Source organism: Hippopotamus amphibius, chromosome 13, assembly GCF_030028045.1.
Source record: "Hippopotamus amphibius kiboko isolate mHipAmp2 chromosome 13, mHipAmp2.hap2, whole genome shotgun sequence".
NCBI lineage: Eukaryota > Metazoa > Chordata > Mammalia > Artiodactyla > Hippopotamidae > Hippopotamus > Hippopotamus amphibius.
In genome coordinates, this window is record NC_080198.1 from 1,107,695 (window position 1) to 1,129,544 (window position 21,850).

At 47.9% G+C, this 21,850-nt stretch overlaps 1 protein-coding gene across 29 annotated transcripts in view; it reads right to left on the minus strand.

Annotated features, from left to right (window-relative positions):
- Window positions 1-21,850, minus strand: part of MGLL (monoglyceride lipase) — a 172,949-nt gene that overhangs the window by 89,945 nt on the left and 61,154 nt on the right. For 16 of the 29 annotated variants that reach the window (XR_009048773.1, XR_009048772.1, XM_057705632.1 and 13 more), the window contains exon 4: window positions 1,899-2,044. The exons of 5 other annotated variants lie outside the window; for them this stretch is intronic. Coding sequence is in view for 18 of the 24 variants with exons in the window: in XM_057705632.1 (XP_057561615.1) it covers window positions 1,899-2,044 (146 nt within the window). In the remaining 6 variants the exon portion in view is untranslated. Of the gene's footprint in view, window positions 1-265; window positions 593-648; window positions 826-980; window positions 1,317-1,898; window positions 2,049-21,850 lie in introns of those variants that run through there. 8 more of the 29 variants (XM_057705616.1, XM_057705629.1, XM_057705634.1 and 5 more) reach the window with 8 other exon arrangements.

Genomic DNA, 21,850 nt, shown 5'->3' on the forward strand with positions numbered 1-21,850 from the left:
ACTTTATTTTTTAAGTGCCTCATTACAGCTTTTTCCCCCTTCCCATCTGTGTTTATTTTAAATCATTTCAGGAAACTTCATCTTAAAGACTATTTTAGCTGTAATCAAGTGGAAATTATAGTCAGCTCTGTGGGTATAAAGACCCAGCTGCAAAAGACCCATCTATCTTAAAATCCCCAAGGAAGTTTCGAAGGGGCACGATGATGAGGTAGATGATATTCCGATTAATTCCCCCGTCTGAAATTCCAAGGATGCCATGACAGACCTGTTTCCATCATGTCCTGGCTTTTGCGTTCCACAAGCGCACAGCCCCGAGGGTCAGAGCCAGGCACATACAGGCTGTTCCCGCACCTCGGCGGTGACAGGGCGGCCTGCGGGGCGCCCCGCGCCCCTGCTTCCCACCTCGCGCGCGGGCCCCCAGATCCCGCCTGGGCTTTAAGGGTGCGGCGCCCTCTCCGCTCTCCGGGGCCGCCCTCCCTCTGCAGGGCGGGCAGCGGGCGCCCGCGAGTCTCCGCTACTAGTTCACCATCACTTCTCCTAAACGAACCACTAAGGCTGGGAGACAGCGGCCCGGGAGCCCGGCACCCACTGCCCGGGAAGCCGGGGAACCCGCTCCGCGCACCCAGGCCCCCGCACACGCACACGCACACATGCGGGTCCCCGGCGAAAGTCACCAGGGCTCCCGACAAACTTTGCTGCCTGCCCGTCTCCGCCCGCGAAAGGAGCGCAGCCCGGCGCGGTCCCTGGAGGTGCCGCCGGCGGCTCTGCCCGGGGACGGGTACGGGGACACAGAGTTGCCAGGGACAAGTTGCCTCTCGGCCGCCGCGAGAGAGCGCGGCGCGCGCACCCGCGCACCCGCAGACACGCGCGCACTCGTGCACACGCGCGCGGGAGCCCACGCCGAGCCCGGACGCGGGGACGCGGGGCGGCCCCGCCCGCGGACGGCGCGGCAGCCCAGGGCAGGGACGGGAGGCAGTTACCGGGGCCACGGGCGCCGCTGTCGCGTCCCCGAGCGCGGTCCTCGTCTGCGGCGGGCCAGGCCGGAGAGCTGCGCGCCGCCGGCTCCGCGGAGACAGGGCGCGGCGTCCGCGCCGCCACTTATCCCGGCTCGCGGCGGGGGCGGCCGGAGGGGGTGGGAGGCGGGAGGCGGCGCCGGGCCCACGTGTGCGGCTGGCGAACCCGCCACGCGCTCCGCCCCGCCGGCCGCGCCCCGGGGTGGCCGCCGGGGGCTGTCACTCCCCAACGGAGCCGGCTCTCGGGAGCCTCCGAGGCGGGAGGGCACACCACACCCACGCGCGCACACACCACGCGCGCACACCCACCAGCGCAGAGACACACAAGCACACAGACATCCCCACAGATACACACACGTGGACACCACACATACAGACATTCAAACACACCATACACAGACACACTCAATACAGACACGTGACATCCGGAGACACACAAACCCACATAACACACACACACAAAGGAACAGAGACACTCAGACACAGACACTCCATGCAGATAGAGACACACGCACTCACACCACACAGACACACACACAGAAAGCTGCGGCAGCGTGGGGGGGTGGGCAGAGATGGGCGCAACCCCCAAGAGATAGAGGAGAGGCACACAAGGGCAGGCCTTGTCCCAGAAACCCGCCCTGGGCCCCGGAACAAAACCTCTGGGAACAGGGAGGTCTGAAGGGCTGCGGGAGGTCTGAACAGCGTGCAGCGCAGCTGGCAGTGCAGCTGGTGGGGGCACAGGGACAGCACTGGACCAGCGTCTAGACCACCTGGGCTTGGCATCATCACCTCCATTTGCCCTGTGAACCTTCCTCTCAGCTGCAACCCAGGACTGACAATACCTCTGTCCCTGAGGAGTGACAGGTGTCCCCTGCTCACACGGACCTCCAAAAGGCTTTGCGTGCTTCCTTCTTTCACAAACAACTTTACACCACAGCAGTGTTGAAAAGAACCACAGTCCTCCAGAAACTCCCGTCTCAGGGTCACGCTATCTGTGTGTCGGGCAGCCTGCGCGGCTTGAGTCCTGTGCTCTGACTTAAGAAATGAAACACCACCTGGTGAGAAGCAACCTGGGTGTACGCACGGCCGAGCGGCAGGTCACAGCCCCTGACAGAGGAGAGGTGGCTGAGCAACAGGGCCCAGGACCGCAAGCCTGGAGGCAGCTGTCTCGGAGCAGAGAGCACAGAGCAGGGGGCTGGCACACTGCAACTAGCTGGACAGGAATTTATGCAAGAAACGGGCCACTGGGGTCCAATGGACGTTATGGGGGACCCAAAGTCCAGCAAGTTCCCTTCCATGCAGCTGTTTCAAATTTTCCCAGCTCCAGCATTTCATGATTTTAAATACACAGGTGTCAGCAGAACCCCAGTGGAAGTGGTGGTGAAGAGCTTGAAGAGCTCCTAATTTGGTTACCAACATAAATGAGAGCATGGGCGGCGGTCGACACTCACTCTGGGAGTTAAGAGAGTGGGACTGTGCTGTTCTCTATCTGGCTTTTTTTTTTAACTTTTTATTTTGAGAAAATTATAGACAATTCAATTATATAAATGTAGATGCAATTCAGAAACAATACCGAGAGATGTCGTGTACCCTCTACTCCAGTGGTAACGTCCTGCGGAACTACAGGGCAGTATCACCACCGGGATGTGGATGTGGACAGACCACGTACCCTTCCAACCCCACAGAGATCCTTCACGTTGCCTCTCATAGTCACACCCTCTTCTCTCCCATTCCCACTCCCCCCACAACCCCTGGCAACCACTAACATGTTCTCCATTTCTGAAATTTTATAACTTCAATAAGTTTTATAAATTGAATTGCACAGTGTGTAACCTTTTAGGATTCGCTTTTTTCTTTCAGCATTTCCATGTTGTCATACAGTATCCTGTGGTACAGACGTACCACGTGGTTTAACGGTTCACCAGGTGAAGGACATATGGATTGTTTTCAGTGTCTGGCTACTATGAATAAAACTTCCGTAAACATTCACATACAGGGTTTTACATTTCTCTGGGATAAATGCCCAGGAGTGCAATTGCTGGGCCCTATGGAAACTGCAGGTTCAATTTTGTAAGAGACTGCCAAAATGTGTTGCCGAGCAGTTGTGCCACTTCATATTCCCACCAGAAATGTATGAGAGATCCAGTTTCTCAGCATCCTTGTTAGCATTTACTGCTGTCACCATTTGTTTCCGTTCTGCCATTCTGTTAGAGATGTAGTGGTATCTCATGATTTTAATTTGCATTTGTCCAATGGCTCATGTTGAATATCTTTTATGTACTTATTTGCCATCTGTATATCCAATTTATTGAAATGCCTCTTCATGGCTTTTGACCATTTTATAATTGGATTGGTGGGTTGTTTTTGTTTTTTGCTTTTTTAGTTTTTTGTTTGTTTTTGTTTTAATTGTTGAGACCTGAGAGTTCTTTATATATTTTAGATACTAATCCTTTTTTGGATATGTGATTTGCAAATATTTTCTCCAATTTGTACCTTGTCTTTTCATCCTATTAATGTGGTCTTTTACAAAGCTGAAGTTTTTAATTTTGATGAAATACAATTTATAATTTTGTTTTATGGGGTGTGATTTTGGTGTCAAGTCTAAGAAACCTTTGCCTAGTACTACATCTGAAGATTTTGCCTATATTTTTCTCTTTATATTTCACATTTCAGTCTCTGATCTAGTCTGAGTTAACTGCTGTATGAGTTGTGAAATTTAGACAAGGATTTTTTTTTTCTTTTGGTCTGTTGATGTCTAATTGCTCTAGCACAGTTTACATAAAAGGCTTTTTACCCCCAATGAATTGTTTTGCATCCTTGTCAAAATTCAGTTTGCCAAACTTGTTAGATCTATTTCCGGATTCTCTCTTCTGTTCCATTGATCTATGTGTCTATTTCTTCATCAGTACCTCCTATCTATTAAATCTTAAAATTGTAGCTATCTGATAAATCTTAAAATTGGATAGACTGGTTCCTCCCACTTTATGCTTTTATAAATTTTTTAGTTATTCTAGCTCCTTTACCTTTCAATATAAATTTTAGAATTATCTTGTCTATATCTATAAAAAATCTTGGTAGGATTTTGATAGGAATTGTATTATACATGTATATCAATTTGCTGATGATTGATATTTTTATTACATTGATTCTTCTAATTTATGAACATGGTATGTCACTCCATTTATGTAGCTCTTCTTTTATTTCTCTGTGTTGTATAGTTTTCAGTATACAAGTTTCGTACGTGTTTTGTCAGATCTACACCTTTCCTTTTTCACATAATTGTAAATGTCATGTATTTTTAATTTCAGTTTCCATATATTCACTTACAGTGCATGGAAATACAACTGATTTTTTTATGTTGACCTTGTATCCTTTGGCCTTGCTGAACTCACTTATTAGATATAGGAGGGTATTTGTTGTTGTTTGTTTCTGTAGCTTCCGTGGGATTTTCCATGTAGGCTGCCATTATATCTAAAGTGAGCTTCCTGTAGGCAACATATAGTCGGGTCATTTTAAAAAATCATTCTGCCAATCTCTGTCTTTTAACTGGTATGTTTAGAACATTGACATTTACTGTAATGATTGTTGTTTAAGTCCACCATTTTATTTGTTTTCTGTTATCTGTTTTTCCTTTTTTGTTTTCTTTTTCTTGTCTTCCTGTAGTTTACTGGAACAGGATCTTTTTATAATTCCATTTTTATTTATGTATACTGTGTTTGAGTGTACCTCTTTCTATATACTTTTAGGGGTTACTCTAGTACTGCATTCACACACACACATATATCATGGCTGACTGATGTCATTTCACCAGTTCTAGTGAAATATAAAAACCTAACATCCTTATATCCCTTCACTCTCCTCCATTTACACTACAATTGTCAAATATTTCCACTACATACATTGAGAACCACATCAGACTGTGTTATAACTTTTGCTTTGACCATCATATATAAAATACTCGAGAGAAAAAGTAAAACTTATTTTATTTCCTTGTATTTTTGCTCACCGTATTCTTTTTTAACTCCCTGGTATTCCAAGGATCCTTTTATCATTTGCTTTCTGTTTAGAGAACTTCCTTTAGCAGTTTTTTGAGGATAGGTCTGCTGGAAAAAAACTCTCTTAATTTCCCTTCATTTGAGAATGTCATGATCTCCCCTTCATTTCTGAAAGATATGTTTGCTGGACATAGGACTCTGTTAACAGTTCTCTTTCAGCACTTGAAACAGGTTTTGCCACTCTCTTCTGGCCTCATGGAATCTGAAGAGATATCCACTGTCATTCAAATTATTCTTCTCTTACGGGCAACATGTCATTTCTCTCTTGCTGCTTTCAAGATTTTTCTTTGTCTTTAGTTCTCAGAAGCTTGACAATGATGTGTCTTAGCATGGATTTCTTTGAGTATTTGTCCATATGAGGTTTGTTCAGCTTCTTGGATTTGTAGCTTTATGTCTCTTGCCAAATCTAGGACATTTTCAGCCATTATTTCAAGTCCTTTTTTCAGCCCCACCATCTTTTCTGCTCTCTCTTCGGGACTCTGATGATATGAATGTTAGATCTTTCATTATATTCCCCTAGGTCCCTCAGGGTCTGCTCACTTTTTTCCAGTCTATTTCCTCCTGTTGTCCAGACTGGGTAATTTCTAGTGTTCTATCTTCCAGTTCACTGATTCTTTCCTCTGTCACCTCCATTCTGCCTTTGAACCCATCTCTTGGGCTTTTTATTTCAAGCGGTTTTATGTATCTGCCCATCTGCCAGCCCCTCTGCCATGCCCACCTCCAAAAAAGCCAATCCTAAGGTTTCTGGTCTATTTTACTGGGTGGGAGCATAAAGGAGCGGGAACAGGTTTGGACGGTGGGGTGACGTGATTCTAGACATTGTGAATTCTCTGGGACATCCAAGGAGAGTCCTGATGGGCAGCAAGAAGTGCAGAATGAGACTGAGGGATTTGGAGGTAACTGGTAATTGATGTCATAAGAATGGAATAGCTTGCCCAGGAAATGTGGAGACGGTGGAGGAGGAGGGTAGGAGGAGGAGGGGAAGGTGGGGAGGAGGAGGGGAAGAGTTTACAAAGATGATGGAGACAGAGGAGGATGATCTGGAGGGTGTGATCTTACAGAATCCAAAGGTACAGCATGTGGTAAGAAGAAAGGACCGAGACAGTCTAATCAAGAGGACTGAGGTGTGTCCAATAGATCTGATGACAAGGAGGTCATATGTGACCTTGAAGAGAACCAACCAGTTCATGGTTAACCAGGGCAGAAGACAGCCTGCACTGCGTTATGAAGTGAGTGGAAAATAAGTGAGGCAGCAAGTGGAGACACTGCTTCAGGATATTTTCTGTGAAGTAGAGGCAGTAGCGGGACCTCCCTGGTGGCACAGCAGTTAAGAATCCGCCTGCCAATGCAAGGGACATGGGTTCAAGCCCTGGTCCAGGAAGATACCACATGCCGCAGAGCAACTAAGCCCGTGTGCCACATCTACTGAGCCTGAGCTCTAGAGCCTGCGAGCCACAACTATTGAGCCCATGTGCCACAACTACTGAAGCCCACGCACCTAGCGCCCGTGCTCCGCAACGAGAAGCCACTGCAATGAGAAGCCCGCGCACCACAACTAAGAGTAGCCCCTGCAGTAGCGTGCCATGATGAAGTCAATGGATTTGGGGCCTGACAGCCTGAATTCAGAGCTCAGCTGTGTTGACTTCAAAGCCACAATCTTGGGCAGGAGGCTTAGTTACCCCTCTGTGCCTCTACCCAGTTAGGAGAACTGTGATCACTGCCTTGTTCACGGGGCTGAATGGAACAGTGCAGGTCGAGCACTTAGCACAGCACCTGCGACAGCAGAATCTCACCACTTCTAAGTTAACGTAGTATCTGTGCAAGTATTAAAAATGCCAACAAGAACCAAAAAGTTATCAGTGAGTGGTAAGTCTCCTTCTCACTCTTGTCCCCAGAGGTAACCACCCTGCAGGCTCTCGAGTGACCTTCCAGACACACTCTGAGGTCTGAGGAGGGTGGAAAATGCTGGAAACATCTGTGAGGAGGACAGGAGGAAGGAAGATGCAAGGATACCAAAGGGGAGTGAGAATAACTGAATTTCTAGGGGCTCCACGCCACTGGGCTCCTAAAAGAGGCAGAACCAACTGTTGAGTGTGGGTGTTGAGGACAGAGCCCGAGAAACTTCTCCTCAGCGGGTGCGGCGGTTTGTTGCATCAACAGCCCCGTGAACGGCCACTCGGTCCCCACGCCATCTGCACTGTGACGCTGCAGCTCTTCCTGTGGAGAGACAGAGTGCAGCTCCCCTGCCGTGAATCTGGACTGGCTCCATGACTTGCTCTGACCAACAGAACGTGGTGGAAATGATGCCGCACCCACTGCAAGCCGTCCCAAGAGGCCGGCCATGCGCCCCCCCCCCCCCCTTCCCTCCACTGCGGCCACCGGCCAGGGCAGCTCGATGGACCATAGTCAAGGTGCCGGGAGGATGAGCATGTGGACCAAGCAGAAGTTCCCCAGTTCACAAGCAGTCAGTCCAGGAGCAGCTGTGCCCTGCTGACCTGCGGCTGCCACGGTGCCTGAGGGAGCCCGGCCGAGGCGAGGACCAGTGGCTGAGCCTGGCCCCACAAGGCTCGCCCACGGAATCGTAAGCTGCACAGACAGCGGCTGTCTTAAGCCGTAAGTGTGGGGAGGACTCGTGATACAGCAGGGCCCCCATCACACGTGCCGTCTTCCCCACTCAGAGATTCCTTTCTCAGTCATCATCATGGGGCCCGGGAGGTGGGGTTCAACAGTCCCAAGTCTAAATGTTTTTTAAAATCACTGAAAATCTGGATGGAGAAAGGAAAAGGGAACACTTTGTACTGTATACACTATCTACAAAAGAGAATTTACAAATGACAGAACAAAGAGGTTAACAGCATATACCCCAAACTGTAACCAAAAAGGTCATTAAAAAAAATTCCCAGTGTTGCTATAACAGGGCATATTGATTCTGCTGCTCTGTCTCACTGAAATGTGTTTAAAAATTCCCTAACATTATCCCTGCCTTGGCCCCCTTTATTTTTCCCATAATGTCTTAAGTTCCTTCTTCATAAATTCTTCCTGCACAGGAGCCTTGGGGCCACTAACGCCCACGGTTTAGAAAGGGCGGCTAGTTGTTAAATGAACATGGAAGTCCTGAGACGTGTGTGGGTGCAGGAAAGCTCCTGAGGTGACTCAGCCTCCACTGACTCTGCACGAGGACACCGCTGTCAACGTCACCGGAGGCGGTGATACCAGCAGGGTGGTGTGGTGGTCAAGGCACATTCCTGCCTTTCCTTGACTACTGAGAGTCAAACAGGAAAGACACAACAGTGGAACTGTAATCCTTTTAGTGTTGTTCCCACAGAAGTTACATCAACTGGAATTAAAATAGGGAATTAAATTAACAGGTGGAATTTTATAGCTGAGGAAACCGCACTGGCCCCTTTCCTTGCCCACGGCCACACGTGGGGAGGCAGAAGCAGCCCTTGAACACCATCTGTCCATGTCGCATGTCCTCTCCTCTCCTACAGACTGGCATGTGGCCTGAGGTTCCTGGGGAGATGGATGCAGGTGTTCACAGGAGGGGTTAAGTACCACTTAGCAGTGTTATGGGAAAGTCCCCTTCAATTCCTGCATCTTTCTGAGGAAAACTCTTCATTACGTGTTTACATGTCTTTAACTCTCTCCAAGGCTCACTCATCTCCCTTTCTGATAAAGGCAACTACGCGTCCCTAGAAGTTAACCACTTGGCTTTGTCTTCATTCATTTTACTTGTAGTGTTACCTTAAATTTGTGGCAAGAGTTCATTTTCTATTTAAAGAAACCTTTAAAATAAATGAAATTTAAAACACAGGTTGATGTAAAGAAAGACACTGAAGTAAATACAGAGCACGTGGCCCACAGACGTGGCAAAGTTACAATGTCAGTGGTGTGGCCAGAAGTGAGTCAGGGACGCCCAGGGTGGAGCCCTGGGATGGGGGTACTCTGTCTCCAACCTGCCAACAGCACGTCCTGGTTCAGGCTCCTTCCACACCAGCCTGAGACCTCCCTGCTGGGCTTCAGCCTCCTGTGGGTCAGGATAATGGTCGGCCCAGAGGGTCTCCTAGGTCATTCTCTGAAAGTCATTCTGCGGAGGGCTATTTTTGCTACGCATTTAAGCACCAGGGCCAGACCTACTGGGAAAGGCCATGAAGTGCAATCAAACCCACAAAGATGGAAATCCAGGCTGCCACCCACACGCCACCCCCTTTAAATGCATTTGGCAAGTCCAGAATGTCAGCAATTAGTAACTGGGCCCAATCACTGTAATGAGATTTGCACTCAGCAGTAAAGAAGAAATGCTTCCACTGACTAATCTGGTTAATGGAGCAGTTAAAGTTACACACGCTGAAAAATATTCCGTCAGGGTCACTGTAAGTGCAAGTAAAGCAGATTCTGCTAGCAAGTAACAGTGGTGGGTCACACATGCATATCTTTATTTTAAAAAATGTTTTTTCAACTTCTCTTGAAATAGATGCCACTTTCCTAGTGCTGAAGTTTGGCCTCTGAAGGCAAATGAGGTCATGGTTACGTTCACGCAGGGGAAGTCCGGTGACGGCTGAGTAACTGTGCAGAAAGTGCTGCACGTGAATGGACATTTCCAGACAATCCAGGCAAGTCTGAGGGGCATGGTGCACAACTTTTCTAACAACAGCATTTTTTCTGGTTGGTTTTTAATTGGCTGGTTTTTGTCAGAGAGGCTTGCTGAGGGCACAGACCCTGGGATCTGAATCAGCTTTTGAACTCTGGCTCTGTGCCCCTGAGCACGTAATGTAGCCTCTCTGTGCCTCAGCATGCTCATTAGTGAAAGGGAGGTGACGATATTATCTGCTTCACAGAAAGCTGTGAAAATGAAACGAACTGGCATTTTACAGTGCTGAGAACAACGCTGGGCCTACAGTACATGCCTTACGTGTGAGCTGTCGTCATCATCATCATCATTATTATTGAACGGCATCAACTCTCCCCTCCAAGCTGCTTTTGTAAATACCACACACTTGAGAATGTGTGTCTTACGGAATCATCTTACCTTATACAATGTTAAATGTACATTTCCGTGTACATCAAGCAAAACTGGTGAGCTTGGGGAAGGATTTTATAGCTGGAATCTGTCCTAGATATCATCCATCCTAAAGACACCATTTTGTAGATAAAACAACTGAGAGAAGAGAGGTGAGGTGACTTGCCCAAGGTTGCACAGCAAGTTGGCAGTCAACTACAAATCCAATCAAGGGTCCGGGCCCCTCTTTTTTCATCTTGGGTACCATTTACATCATCTGCTTTCATTCCCAGTGGATTCTTAGTGTTTCAGGCATGAAAAGCAATTGGAAACCAGGAATTGGGATGCTTGAGATCCCTCACCACATGCTGCCACAGGCAGTGTCAGACTTCCCCCCTCATTTCCTTCAAATCCACAAGAGGTCTCTGTGGACATTTTTTTTTTTTTTTCTCTTGATTTGTTTTTTGACCACCAGGCAACACTTTCTCTTTTCCAACAATAGCTATCTTTCCTTTTAAGGAATTCACCACCACTGTGTAAATTCTGGGGCCACTGTCAATCCTCGTACGTGCCTCCCTCCAGCTAGGGGTTGGCCCAGGGCCAAGGGCAGGCCTCTGGACCCTCCCAGACCCCTGCACAGAGTGGAACAGGATGGAAGGTGCAGGCAGAGCTCACCCGCGCCCATGCTTTCCGGGCATGCTGGCTGGGGGGCGGGGGGGGGGGGGGGTTCTGGCTGCAGGAGGCCTGGTGCACATCCTGGGCCCTGATCTGTGGTTTCCAAGCCTGGTCTTCCAGGCCCTGGTGCATCCTGTGAGTGACCCAACAGGCCTCCAATAAAGGCGCTTCTGATTTCCACTGCTCGCGGTCAAAGACCCTTGACAGATATGACTTAACCTGCTGACCTATCAGAGCTCCTGGGGAAACGCTGGGCACGGAGAAGGATGACTGGCGCTCTGGGGAGTGGGAGGTGGGGGTGTGCTGTACAGGAGTCTGGGGAGAAGAGAGAGGAAGGGCTGTGAGTAAATGAAGTCACCTCTTTAGACCAGCACTGAGCAGGCTCAGCAGCGGGAGACTGGGAACAAGGAATTAAGTCAAGTCAAGAGGTCTGCATATTTAAGTCCCCAAGAGTAGGGCAGGGAGGATAGTACTCTGTAGCTGACAACTTGGAGACGAAAAAACAAGAAATCCAGAGAAGAAAACTTCTGAGGACGCACTTCTCTCCCAGTGAAGTCCACCAACTGCCACAGCTAAACAATGTTCAGGGACCCTTAGAAGTGAAACCAAACGTCGTTCAAAGGGCAGTCTTGACAATTGGAAGTTGGTATTCACTGATTCTGTCTTTCATTCTGCTTGCATTTATAAGTGGACACTGTGCTAGATGCCCTCCCCTCACATGACTTGCAGTCTGAGAGAGGAGGGACAAAGAAGCCAACAACTGCAGCCAGGGCAGCACACACCTGGACGGGGGGAGGAGGAGAGGGGGCGCAAAGGATAAAGTAATCATCCCTCTAACCTGCCGGGATTGGTTCCAGAACCCTGAAGATGCCAAAGTACACAGATGCTCACGCCCTTTATATAACAAGGCATAGTATCTTCACAGCTCGTACCTTCCCGTGTCATCTCTAGGCTACGTATAATACCAAATATAAGTGCTACGTAAACGGTTGTAAATGCAATGTAAATGCTATGTAGATGGTTGTAAATACAACGTAAATGTTGTGTAAATAACTGTTCCTACAATGTAAATGCTATGTAAATAGTTGCCAGTGTACAGCAAATCCAAGTTTTGCTTTTGGAACTTTCTGGAATTAAAAAAAGTATGTATTTCCAAACTGCAGTTGGTTGAATCTTCAGATACAAAACCCATGGAGAGGGAGAGCCAACTGTACTGGTTCCTATGACAAATCATATGATGGGAACATCTGTCTTCAACAATTGGGGGAAGATGTGAAGACCCCAGGAGAGCTCCCAGTATACAATCTGCTGTCCATCTTGCCCTTAACTCCTGTCCCCTTCTAGCTCTCACATGGAGGGAAGGAGCCTGGCTGGGGAACGCTGGGCTCCGCTCTACTCCTAAAGGCCTGACAGTGTCACCCAGGCCCCCTAGGGACATGCCCAGGACCCCTAGTTCCTTGCCACCAAAACATGGTCAGAGGACTGTTGCAATACAAATAAAACTGAGTTTCTCCATTGATATGGAGGGAGTAAACTAGCAGTGGGGGAAATTGCTGCAATGCAAATAGAAGTGATTGTTCTTTTTCCTCTTGAGAGCAAGGAAAACAAAGAGAATGTGGAACAGGCTAGAGGAGAAAGATAACCTGGCCTGAAAGAGTTAATCATTCCTTGTTTTACTTGAGCTGTCACTAATCTGTAGTAACTAGATTTTTCACTTCACAAAGCTAACTCCCTGATACTTAACTCTGTGTGAATTACTCCTGTCTCTCACTCCCTAGCCCTATTACTTCCCAGTAACAAAATCATTCCTATAGTTTATTTTGCATTTCAGAAAGGAGGTCCCCAGCCAACAAACCACAGACAATCAACAAACTGCCAGGCAAACGGACAATCAACAAACTGCCTGACCCCAGTCACCAGGTGGCCTGATGCCAGCTAAGACTTCTGAAATACAGCAAAGGAAAAAAAAAGAAGAATGCGGAGGAAAAGGAGGCAAGCCCTTCACCAACCGGATCCTTATCACATACCCCAGACTGCCAGCCCCACGCATAACACCTTCCCCGACTCCCAAAGATGGGGGGGGTGGGGCACAGTTCTTGAGGCGCTAGCCTGCTGTGTCTTCCCTTTGCCTGGCAAAGAAAAATAAAGCCATCTCTCTCTTCCTCCAGAATCTCTGTCTCCGTATTTCCAGCAGACCTTGGTGTACAGTGTAGCCGTTATTACAGTAGCAACATCAACCTCTCTTAGGAGCTTGTTAGAAACACGGAATCCCACCCCAGACCCGCAGAGCCACAGTCTGCATTTTAACAAGGTTCCCAGGTGATGCGTAAGGATTTTAACCCTTGAGAAGCATCAGTCTAGTACAACTCTTAGGTGAAGCACTGAGATATTCATTTAAGGGCAGGTTATTTGGAAAGACTGGGTCAGGAAAGAAGCCATGTCAACAGGAATAGTGTGTAACCAGTGTCCTTGTTACCTGGGGGGACAATGGCAGAAGGGTGACAGGGGCGAAAAGATTTGGTCGAGACACGTTCCCATGGGCTGGATGTACCACAGAGCTCCCTGGTGAGATGCAGCTGCCCGGTTCCATTTGAATTCCAGATAAATGATGAATGAATTTCCAGTGTAACATGTCCCATGTAGTATTTGGGACATAGCTATACTAAGATGTTATCCATTGTTTATCTGCAATTCAAATGGAGCCGTTCTGCATCCTGTAAGTTTAGCTGCTAAATCTGGCAACCCTAGTCTACCAGAATCCAGTTGTTACCCTTCAACATCTAAAAGGGCTTGAAACTATTAAAACAAAGGGATTCACTAAGGAGAACCAAAAGAGCAGAATGAGTGGCTTAAATTAAGGGACATGAAGATAACCGTAATATTTTCAACATGGATATGAATGTAAGAAATCACCAATTTCTCCCCACAAAAGAGCAAGAATTGGAGGTGGCAGAGGGTTTAGTGCATAGTACTGGAAAAATAAAGCTGAATTTCTACCTATTGCCACACCAATTATAGACCTAAAAGTGAAAGACAGACTTTAAAAGAAAATGCTGGAGAATGTCTTTGTTACCCAGGTGGACGGAAGGCGTCTTAAATTTAAAAAACACAAACCATAAGATAAAAGAAAAAAAAAAAAAAAGAATTTGATGACATCAAAGCTAAGGATTTCCTTTCAACAAAGAACATCAAAGACAAATAGAGAAAGACAAGGAAAAGGTGGAGATATTTACGAAAGACAAATTATGGATTAATTTATAAAAGGCACAAGGAACTCTTGAAAATCAACAAGAAAAAGTCAACTGACGTAACAGGGAAAAAATGGGCAGAGAATATAAACAGGAGATTTAGAGAAACAGGAGACCAGAAAGCTGGTAAGTGTATCGAAGAGACGGTCAAAACCACCAGTGACCAGAGAGACGGCCAATTAAATAACACCAGCACATCGCGCAGCCTGTGTGAGCCCGGCAACGAGGGGAGGCTGGTATATCACAAAGGGGCCACAGACACTGGCCCGGCTGGTGGGGGTGGGCAGCCTCGCACCCCGGCCAGCACCTCCCGGGCCCGTTCTCACACAGCTCCAGAGGGGGCAGCACAACCCTTTGCGGGCAGCTGTCCACGCACCCTGAGGGGCCACTGCCAGGGCAGTGGACGTACCACAGAAAGTCATGCAGAATTCAAAAAGATGGCCAGACTCACCCAAAGTAACAGGAGCGCCTGCAGAGCACTTAGTGAACAAAGTGAAAAACAAAAGGAAATCTGTCACACACTTTCATTTATATGTGCTTAAAAACATAGGCACCCCAAACGTATTTTACAATCGTGAGTCATGTTCAGAACAGAAAAGTTGTTATTTACTTGGAAGGAGAGTTAGGAGAGGGATGTGCAGATACAGAAAATGATAAATGAGAAAAATAATAAAAAGTAATAAACAAAGACCAAACAATAAAATAAGAAGAAAGAAGAAAAATGTAAATGAAAGAAGAAAGAACCAAGCATGATAAGTAGCATGAAATGAGAGGGACTCTCGGCCCAGTCGTCTGCACCTGAAGTTCAAAAGCAAACATGCAAATAAATAAGTAACAACGGGCATCTACAGTCACTGTCCTTGTCCCCTCTGGGCTCACTCAGATGGTCCCTCTTCTCCAACCCTCAGGAGCCCTCAGTTCTTCCCTCGGTCTCCTGGGGAAATGCAATCACTGGCAGCGGGTGAACCCAGCACCATTCTCTGACTCTGAGTCTTAATCTGTGCGTTTTGCCCAGAAGAGCAGAGTGCCACCAGAACCCTCCTCCTTTCCTGACTTCTCTGCAACCTTGGACGGGGAAGGGCGTCTCTGCATCTTTACTTGAAAGTGTTCCTTAGGTGGCCCTTAGGAACGTCACAGGTTGAAAAATACTGATTAAAAAAAAAATACTGAACTGTAAGACAGGCTCTAAAATTAGCACATAGTTTAATTGTTTAGCCATAGAAGACTTGGTGAGATTGTATCTGTTTTCTTCATGTAATTCTAATTATGAACCAATAATGCGGAATAGAACTAATTTTATTATAACCACTAGTCTGCAATAAAGCAAATGCACAAAAGATAAAATTAGCACACAGAAATCAACAGCCTTAAATATACATCTCAGAGGATAGTAAGGAAGATTAAATCCCTTTTACAATAATAACAAAGATAAGATATTTAGGAATAAAGTTAATAAGAAATACGCAAAACCTACATTAAACACCTTTGAAAGACACAGAAAAGGGATGTAAACAAATGGAAAGACATTTCTTGTTCTTACACAGAATGACATCATCATAAAGATGTCAGTTTTCTTCAAATTAATTTATGAAGTTTAAACAATCCCAATAAAAATAGCAACAAGCCTCTTTGTCAAGTTAGACAAATGATAACTAAAGCTCTTAACCTTAAAAATGCAAGAATCAAATTTAACGTCTGAGAGGCAAGAATGCCTGAGCAGCCGCTGAAGCTACCGTTTCAGACAGTGTAGCACTGGCACGTAGGACCCATGGAAAAGAACAGAAAGTCCAAAAATAGACCCAGGCACATGTAGGAATTTGGCATTTGATAAAGGGGGCATCTCAAGTCACTGGGGCAAAGATGGACTTTTTAACAAATAACTGATTAGTTGTTTGGAAAAAGATACCATTAGATCTGCAGCTCACACCTTACATAAGAACAAATTCCAAAGGGGTCAGGGATCTAGATGCAAAAAAGGAATCCACCAGAAAACCAGGATTCTCAGGTCCCTCCTGACTCTCAGATGCTGAGACTTCAACTCTCTGGCAAAGTAACTTAAAAGGCCGAGTGTCCCCCTGAGAACAAGTACACGTGTTATGGTTTTCAGACCCCCCAGCTTAGCTACTGTGCAGCCATGACGCACAGGACATCGGACAGCCACATCTCTGTGGAGACTGCCAGTGTTCATGCTCGGGACAACCACCAGACATTTCCCAGACACACTTGCACCCAAAGCGGACCAGGAGGACTAAGTTCGAAAATGTTGGAACTAACCTGTGGCTTTCTCTCTGAGTTAAAACTCCCCTGAGCTTATTTAGGGATTAACCTGGAACAGCAGGCAGCACTATCACAGCCCCCAGCCAGTGCAGCGGTAACGTAGCAGCGCTATGTCAGATCAGAGGTGACAACAGCCTGGGTAGGAAGGGAGCCACTGGTAAGACAAAGCTGTTATAGGGGCGGTAACATTTAGAACGTCTCTTTTGGGGTCCAAAGAGGTTGTTTTCACATAGCCAGAAGCCCCACACCTGTTGTAATAGAAACCCAGATGGGGGCGCACATGGCCCAATGAGATCTTAAATCACTTTCTGAGAGCGACAAGCATGGCTTGGCCGACTCCTGAGGATGGGTCAGAACCTGCTCGGCAGAGGAAGTGGCGGCGGTAACACCACACCAGCCTCCCAACCCCAGAGGCCAGAGAACCAGCTCAGAGCTTCTGGGGCTGGTGGGGGAGGGCGCTGCAAGAGAAGGAGCCGGGAAACGGGGAGAGCACCAGGGCTCGCCGGGAGAAAGGAAGGGCCTGCAGCAGAACACCAGCCTCGCAGGGACCCCGCTCCAGCCTCAGCGCCACTGATGCACAGCCTGGTGCGGGGCAGGGGGGGGGGCGGGGGGGGGGGGGAACGGCGGCAGCAGGCTCTGCTCTGTGTGGAGGCAGCCCTGCAAACACCTGTGTGTGTCCAGAGTGTGGGGACTTGAGCTGATGAACAGCACAGAGAAGGGCTGGCTTCCTCTGTTAACGGAAAGGAAAACCCCTCCAAAGTCTGATCCTAGCGAAGGGCTGTAGTGCCTTTATAACCCTTTTAAAGCATGATTGTGATGCGTGTGGAATAAATACACTCAAAGGGCATGCCGGTGACCTGTGACACCTTCAGGGAAACAATGCCTTTCAGCAGGTGCGTTGGCATGTGACGCCCTCAGACCCCAGACACGGCGCTCCTGTGTCCAATCACAGAGCATTCGTGGCAGTTGGTGTACACAGAAACCACCAGGGACACCAACAGACAAGACACGGTAACCGCTGCATTTAAGGGTTAAGGGCTAAGACAGCATCCTTTGACGTGGAAGAACTGGGAGCACCTAGGAAACAGGAGCACGGATTCACATCCTCCAGAAACAAGACCCAGGCCGGGCCTGCGCGGCTCCACAGGGTGCAGCCCTACCCCCGACAGCTCCGAACCCTCCCCCTCCTCCTCACCAGCCACCTCAAACACACCCACTGGCCCTGACGCAGGGCCTTTTCTCCTGCGGGCCCTACACCTCGGAGGCCCTGTGTCCAACCTTAGCAGGACGGTCCCTCCCTCCCTCAGGCCCTGCTCAGGTGTCAGCTCCACAGACAGGGCCCGCCCCCCCCCCCCCCCCCCCCCCGACCAAGCAGCCCCCAATCCTCTATCGCCTGACCTGTTTCTGTCTCCTTCCCCACACCCTCACTATTCTGAGTACTTCTAGTCAGTCACAGCATCAATACTAAAATTATACTGTCTATAAATGTATTAAGACGTAGTGTACCCTTGTTTCCTTACTTGTCTGCTGTCCAGGACGCCACCATGCAGCACAGCAGCCACTAGCCACACTCGGGGGACGGCCGGTCTGAACTGAGTGCTGCAAGTGTAAAATACACACTGGATTTTGAAGACTTAGCATAAAAAGAGATGGTAAAGGATCTCACTAGTAATTTTTATATTGATTACATGCTGAAACAATACATTTTGGATTAACTCAATACACTGGGTCACGCACAATTTAATACTGAAATTATTTTCATGGACTTCTTTATACTTTGTCCATGTGCCTACTAGACAACTTTAAACTCCACACGTGGCTTGCATTTGTGATTTTCAGCCTGTTTCTGTCGGACAGTGGTGATCTAGGATGCACATCCTGGGAGGACACGGACTTTGTCTTGTCTTGGCATCTAGAGGAGCACCTGGTGCAGCACAGCTCCGGCTGGGCCGGCACTTGTCAGTGGGACCCTGTGCATCCCCTCCCTCCGCCCTCAGTCTCTCCCACAACCTCTTGCCCCTGACAACATCATTACATAGGACTCGGACACTCTTCCTTGTCTGCTTAACTAAGCCCCTGTCCTGATTTGCTCCCTTCTTGGTTAGATCTTAAAATGCGTTTTTAAACACCATCTTCTGAAAATAACCTTGTTTCTCTTCCAAAATAGTTACTGCATTTTGAAGAGCCCATCTTATGGATAAATTAATCTAATTTCCCTGAAAGAATACATGAAAGAAAGGGAAAGAAAAACAATCTCCTCACAGGGAGAAGTGTGCGGTAGCCACTGCCAGAGCAAAGGCCTGAGGGTCAGAAAGGTGCCAGATGCCTGAGCAGGAAAGGAAGGGTCCGCAGCGAGGACCAGCCTCTGTGTCCCAGCCCCGGGCAGGCAGCAAAGCCATCTACGCGAGGAGAGACGCGACCACTCAAGTCAGTCTGCACAATAACTGAGCACCTCCTATGTGCCCGTGCTGGGGACACAGCCAGAATAAAACCGACAAGGTCTCTTGCTGGACTTTATACTCTGTCTGAAGGAGAGAGAAAATGAGCAGATAGCACATAAATACATATGTCTTCTATACGCTTTATTATTGCACACTCAGAGAATGGAAGCCATGTTTTCAATTAAATTTTAAAATCCACAGCTTGGTGGAGAGAGTTGGGCAGTAGAACTGTTTCAGAGTATAATTTTAGGGCTTTTACAAGTTAAGGATATTTAAGATAAATCTCCGCAGAAATAAAACCCAGGCTAGATTTGAGAACACAGAGGCCTCCGTGTAAAGGAGCATTCAGTCCCAACTGGAGTGCCATTCACGTGGGACAGCTCCAAGACTTGTCACACACACCGCACGTCGAAACCGAGGAAATGTTAAAATTACATTTCTAGCGAGGAAGAAATCATTTTAATACCAGTATCAGAATTAGTACAAAAGTAGTACAAAATGCACCTGCAGAGTTGCTAGTGTTGCTATGATACTTGGCACGGAATGAAAGAAAAGCAAAACATGACACCCACTGAAACAGAACTCGCTCGCCTGAAAAGCCCCGAACTCTGCAGTGTCCCAGGGCAGGAAAATGCCCTGAACACACCCCAGCACCTTCTGGAAACTGCTAGCACTGCAGCCCAGGCCGCCCGCTCTGAGCTGAAAGGAGCCAGAAACACAGAGCCACGGCACTGGTTTAACACTCTGCAGCCGCTGCAGCTCCAGGGCGGGGAGCCCATCTGCAGGCTGGCCCAGCGAAGAAGGCCTGGCGAATCTGTAACGCGGGCTTCCAGGCAGCGTGTAATCAGCCCTGCATTATGAATTACGCACTCGTACACGGATGCTCAGTGAATTTCTGTAGGAGGGATGGATGTGCTATTCACAAGTGGTGTCAGTTAAAAAGGAAACACGTATTCAGGACAAGGATTTATGGACATACATGTAATTACATCATCTGACTTCATTCATCCATTCATCAAACACCTTAAAGTGCCTCTTGCAAATTCAGTTCTGGGGTCCAAAAATGAATAAAATATGGCCCCTCATTTCCAGAAAACCACAGTCCAGTTTGAGAGATCCACATGCTAGCAAATACTTATGGTTCCATGAGGTAAGTGTAACAAGGCTTGGTCACTTGACTACGGGCTCAAAGAAGAGAAATAAGGACTCCTACCTGGTGAGAGAAGGGGGCCCAGGGAGGCTCCTGGAGGAGAGGATGTCTGTGTGGAGTACCACAGGCTGAGGAGGAGTTACCAGCTAGATGAGAGCTGAAGAAGAGCATGTAGAGAATGCATAAGCAAAAGCACGTGTGGGGAACTTTGGGGGGGTCCTTAGCGAGACCTGCAGCGCGAAAGGAGTAAAGAAAACGGGGGAGATGAAGTTGGTGGTCTGGGTGTTAGTTTGGACATGGGTTCAGCTGTCTTCCAAAAAATGTCCCCCAATTAAAGTGGTTTTAAAAATAAAGATTTTTAAAGGAAAGTCTGAGACGGGGTTCTGGGACAGAAAAAGGTCATTGGGGAAACACTAAGGCAAGCCGAATAAAGTATGCACTTTAGTTAACAGTAGAGTCTCAACATCATTCATTCACTGTAACAAATGTACTATTCTAACGCGAGACGTTAGTAAGGGGGCAAACGGTGTGGAGCATACAGGAACTCTCTGCACTATCTTCCCAAATTTTCTGTAAATCTAAAACTTTCTAAAATGAAAAACTGAATAAAATCAATCAAACAAAATTTCTCTCTTATATAATAATATGGGCATGAGAGGTCCAGGGCTGGCAGGAAGTCGTCTCCGTGTCAGAGGCCCAGGCTCCTTACAACCTGGTGCCTGCCATGCGGGGCCTGGTCCTCGTCCACATGGTCCAACAAGGCTCACCCTAACCCTAACCCCCCTCCCCTGCACTCTCTCCTCTCCACAGCTGAAGTGATAGCACACCCTCTGAGCACTCCCTGTCCACCCTCCCACTTCGATATTCACAGTACATCCTAAATTCTCCCCTACACGTTCTGGCTGGAAGGGGGAAGAGGAGGGCACACCACTTCCCTCTAAGGGTGCAACCTCGAAGCTGCACTAACCCTTCACACGGAGAACCTAACTGCGAGGAAGGGAAATGTAGATCTTGCTCTGAGCTGCGGTTCAGGCAGCCAAGGGCCAAGTTAAATGTGTGCGTGTGGGCGGGGGTGGGGGTGCTTCCAGGAGCAGGCAGGGGAGAGTGGAGCCTTCAGGGGCTACCAGCAGCCCCCGCCTTTGCACGCTGCACCACAGGTCTCTGCAATGCTGTGGGGGGAAACTGATGCAAAAGCCTTGCATTTTCTGCTTGATTTATTCTGACATCCTGGCTCGATGGTGATCTTTCGATTCCTCAAAAGTAGAATTGCCAGGATGTGAGCAGTTATTCAATGCCAGCAAGTAACGAATGAGTGCTGACCCACTTGCGTGCTTTGTAAGCACAAAGTCAGACACTGCTTCAAAGGACACTTCTGAACCTCTGGTGTGTATCCACTGCCCAAGTTTATAGAAGCAAGTCATCAGCTCGTGTCCCCAGACTAAGGAGACAGGAACAGACCTCCAGGGGGGTGGGGCAGAGAAGTGAAGCAGACGTCAACCTTCACCATCAGGTCAGAATCCCAGTGCATCGTCTAGAGTGCTACTTGGGGCAAATCACTCACCCTCCTTGGCCTCAGCTGCCTCGTCTGTAAAATGGGGATGAGGATGACTCTCCTTGGCCAACTTAAGTGAGGCGCTGGATGTGACCCACAGAGGCAGCTCAAGAGACGTCTGCGTTCCTTCGAACTCAAGACATCGGCTGTCAGTTACTGCGTGAACAGCGCTTGGAGAGAAACTACGCCCCAAGAAAGGATTTAAAAACCTGGTTTCTTATAAGGAGAAGAAATGTTTCTAACGATGTGTTAGCCAGGTGAGCAATCCTAACACGTGCACCAAAGGGACAAAGTGACGTCACCTGCACCTAATGCACTGCCCCGGGGACAGAATCATCACCTCTGCAATGTTCCTTCCAAAACTGTGTGACCTGAATTCAATCATGAAGAAACACAGACAAACTCAGATCAAGGGACATTTTAGAAGAGAACTGGCCTGA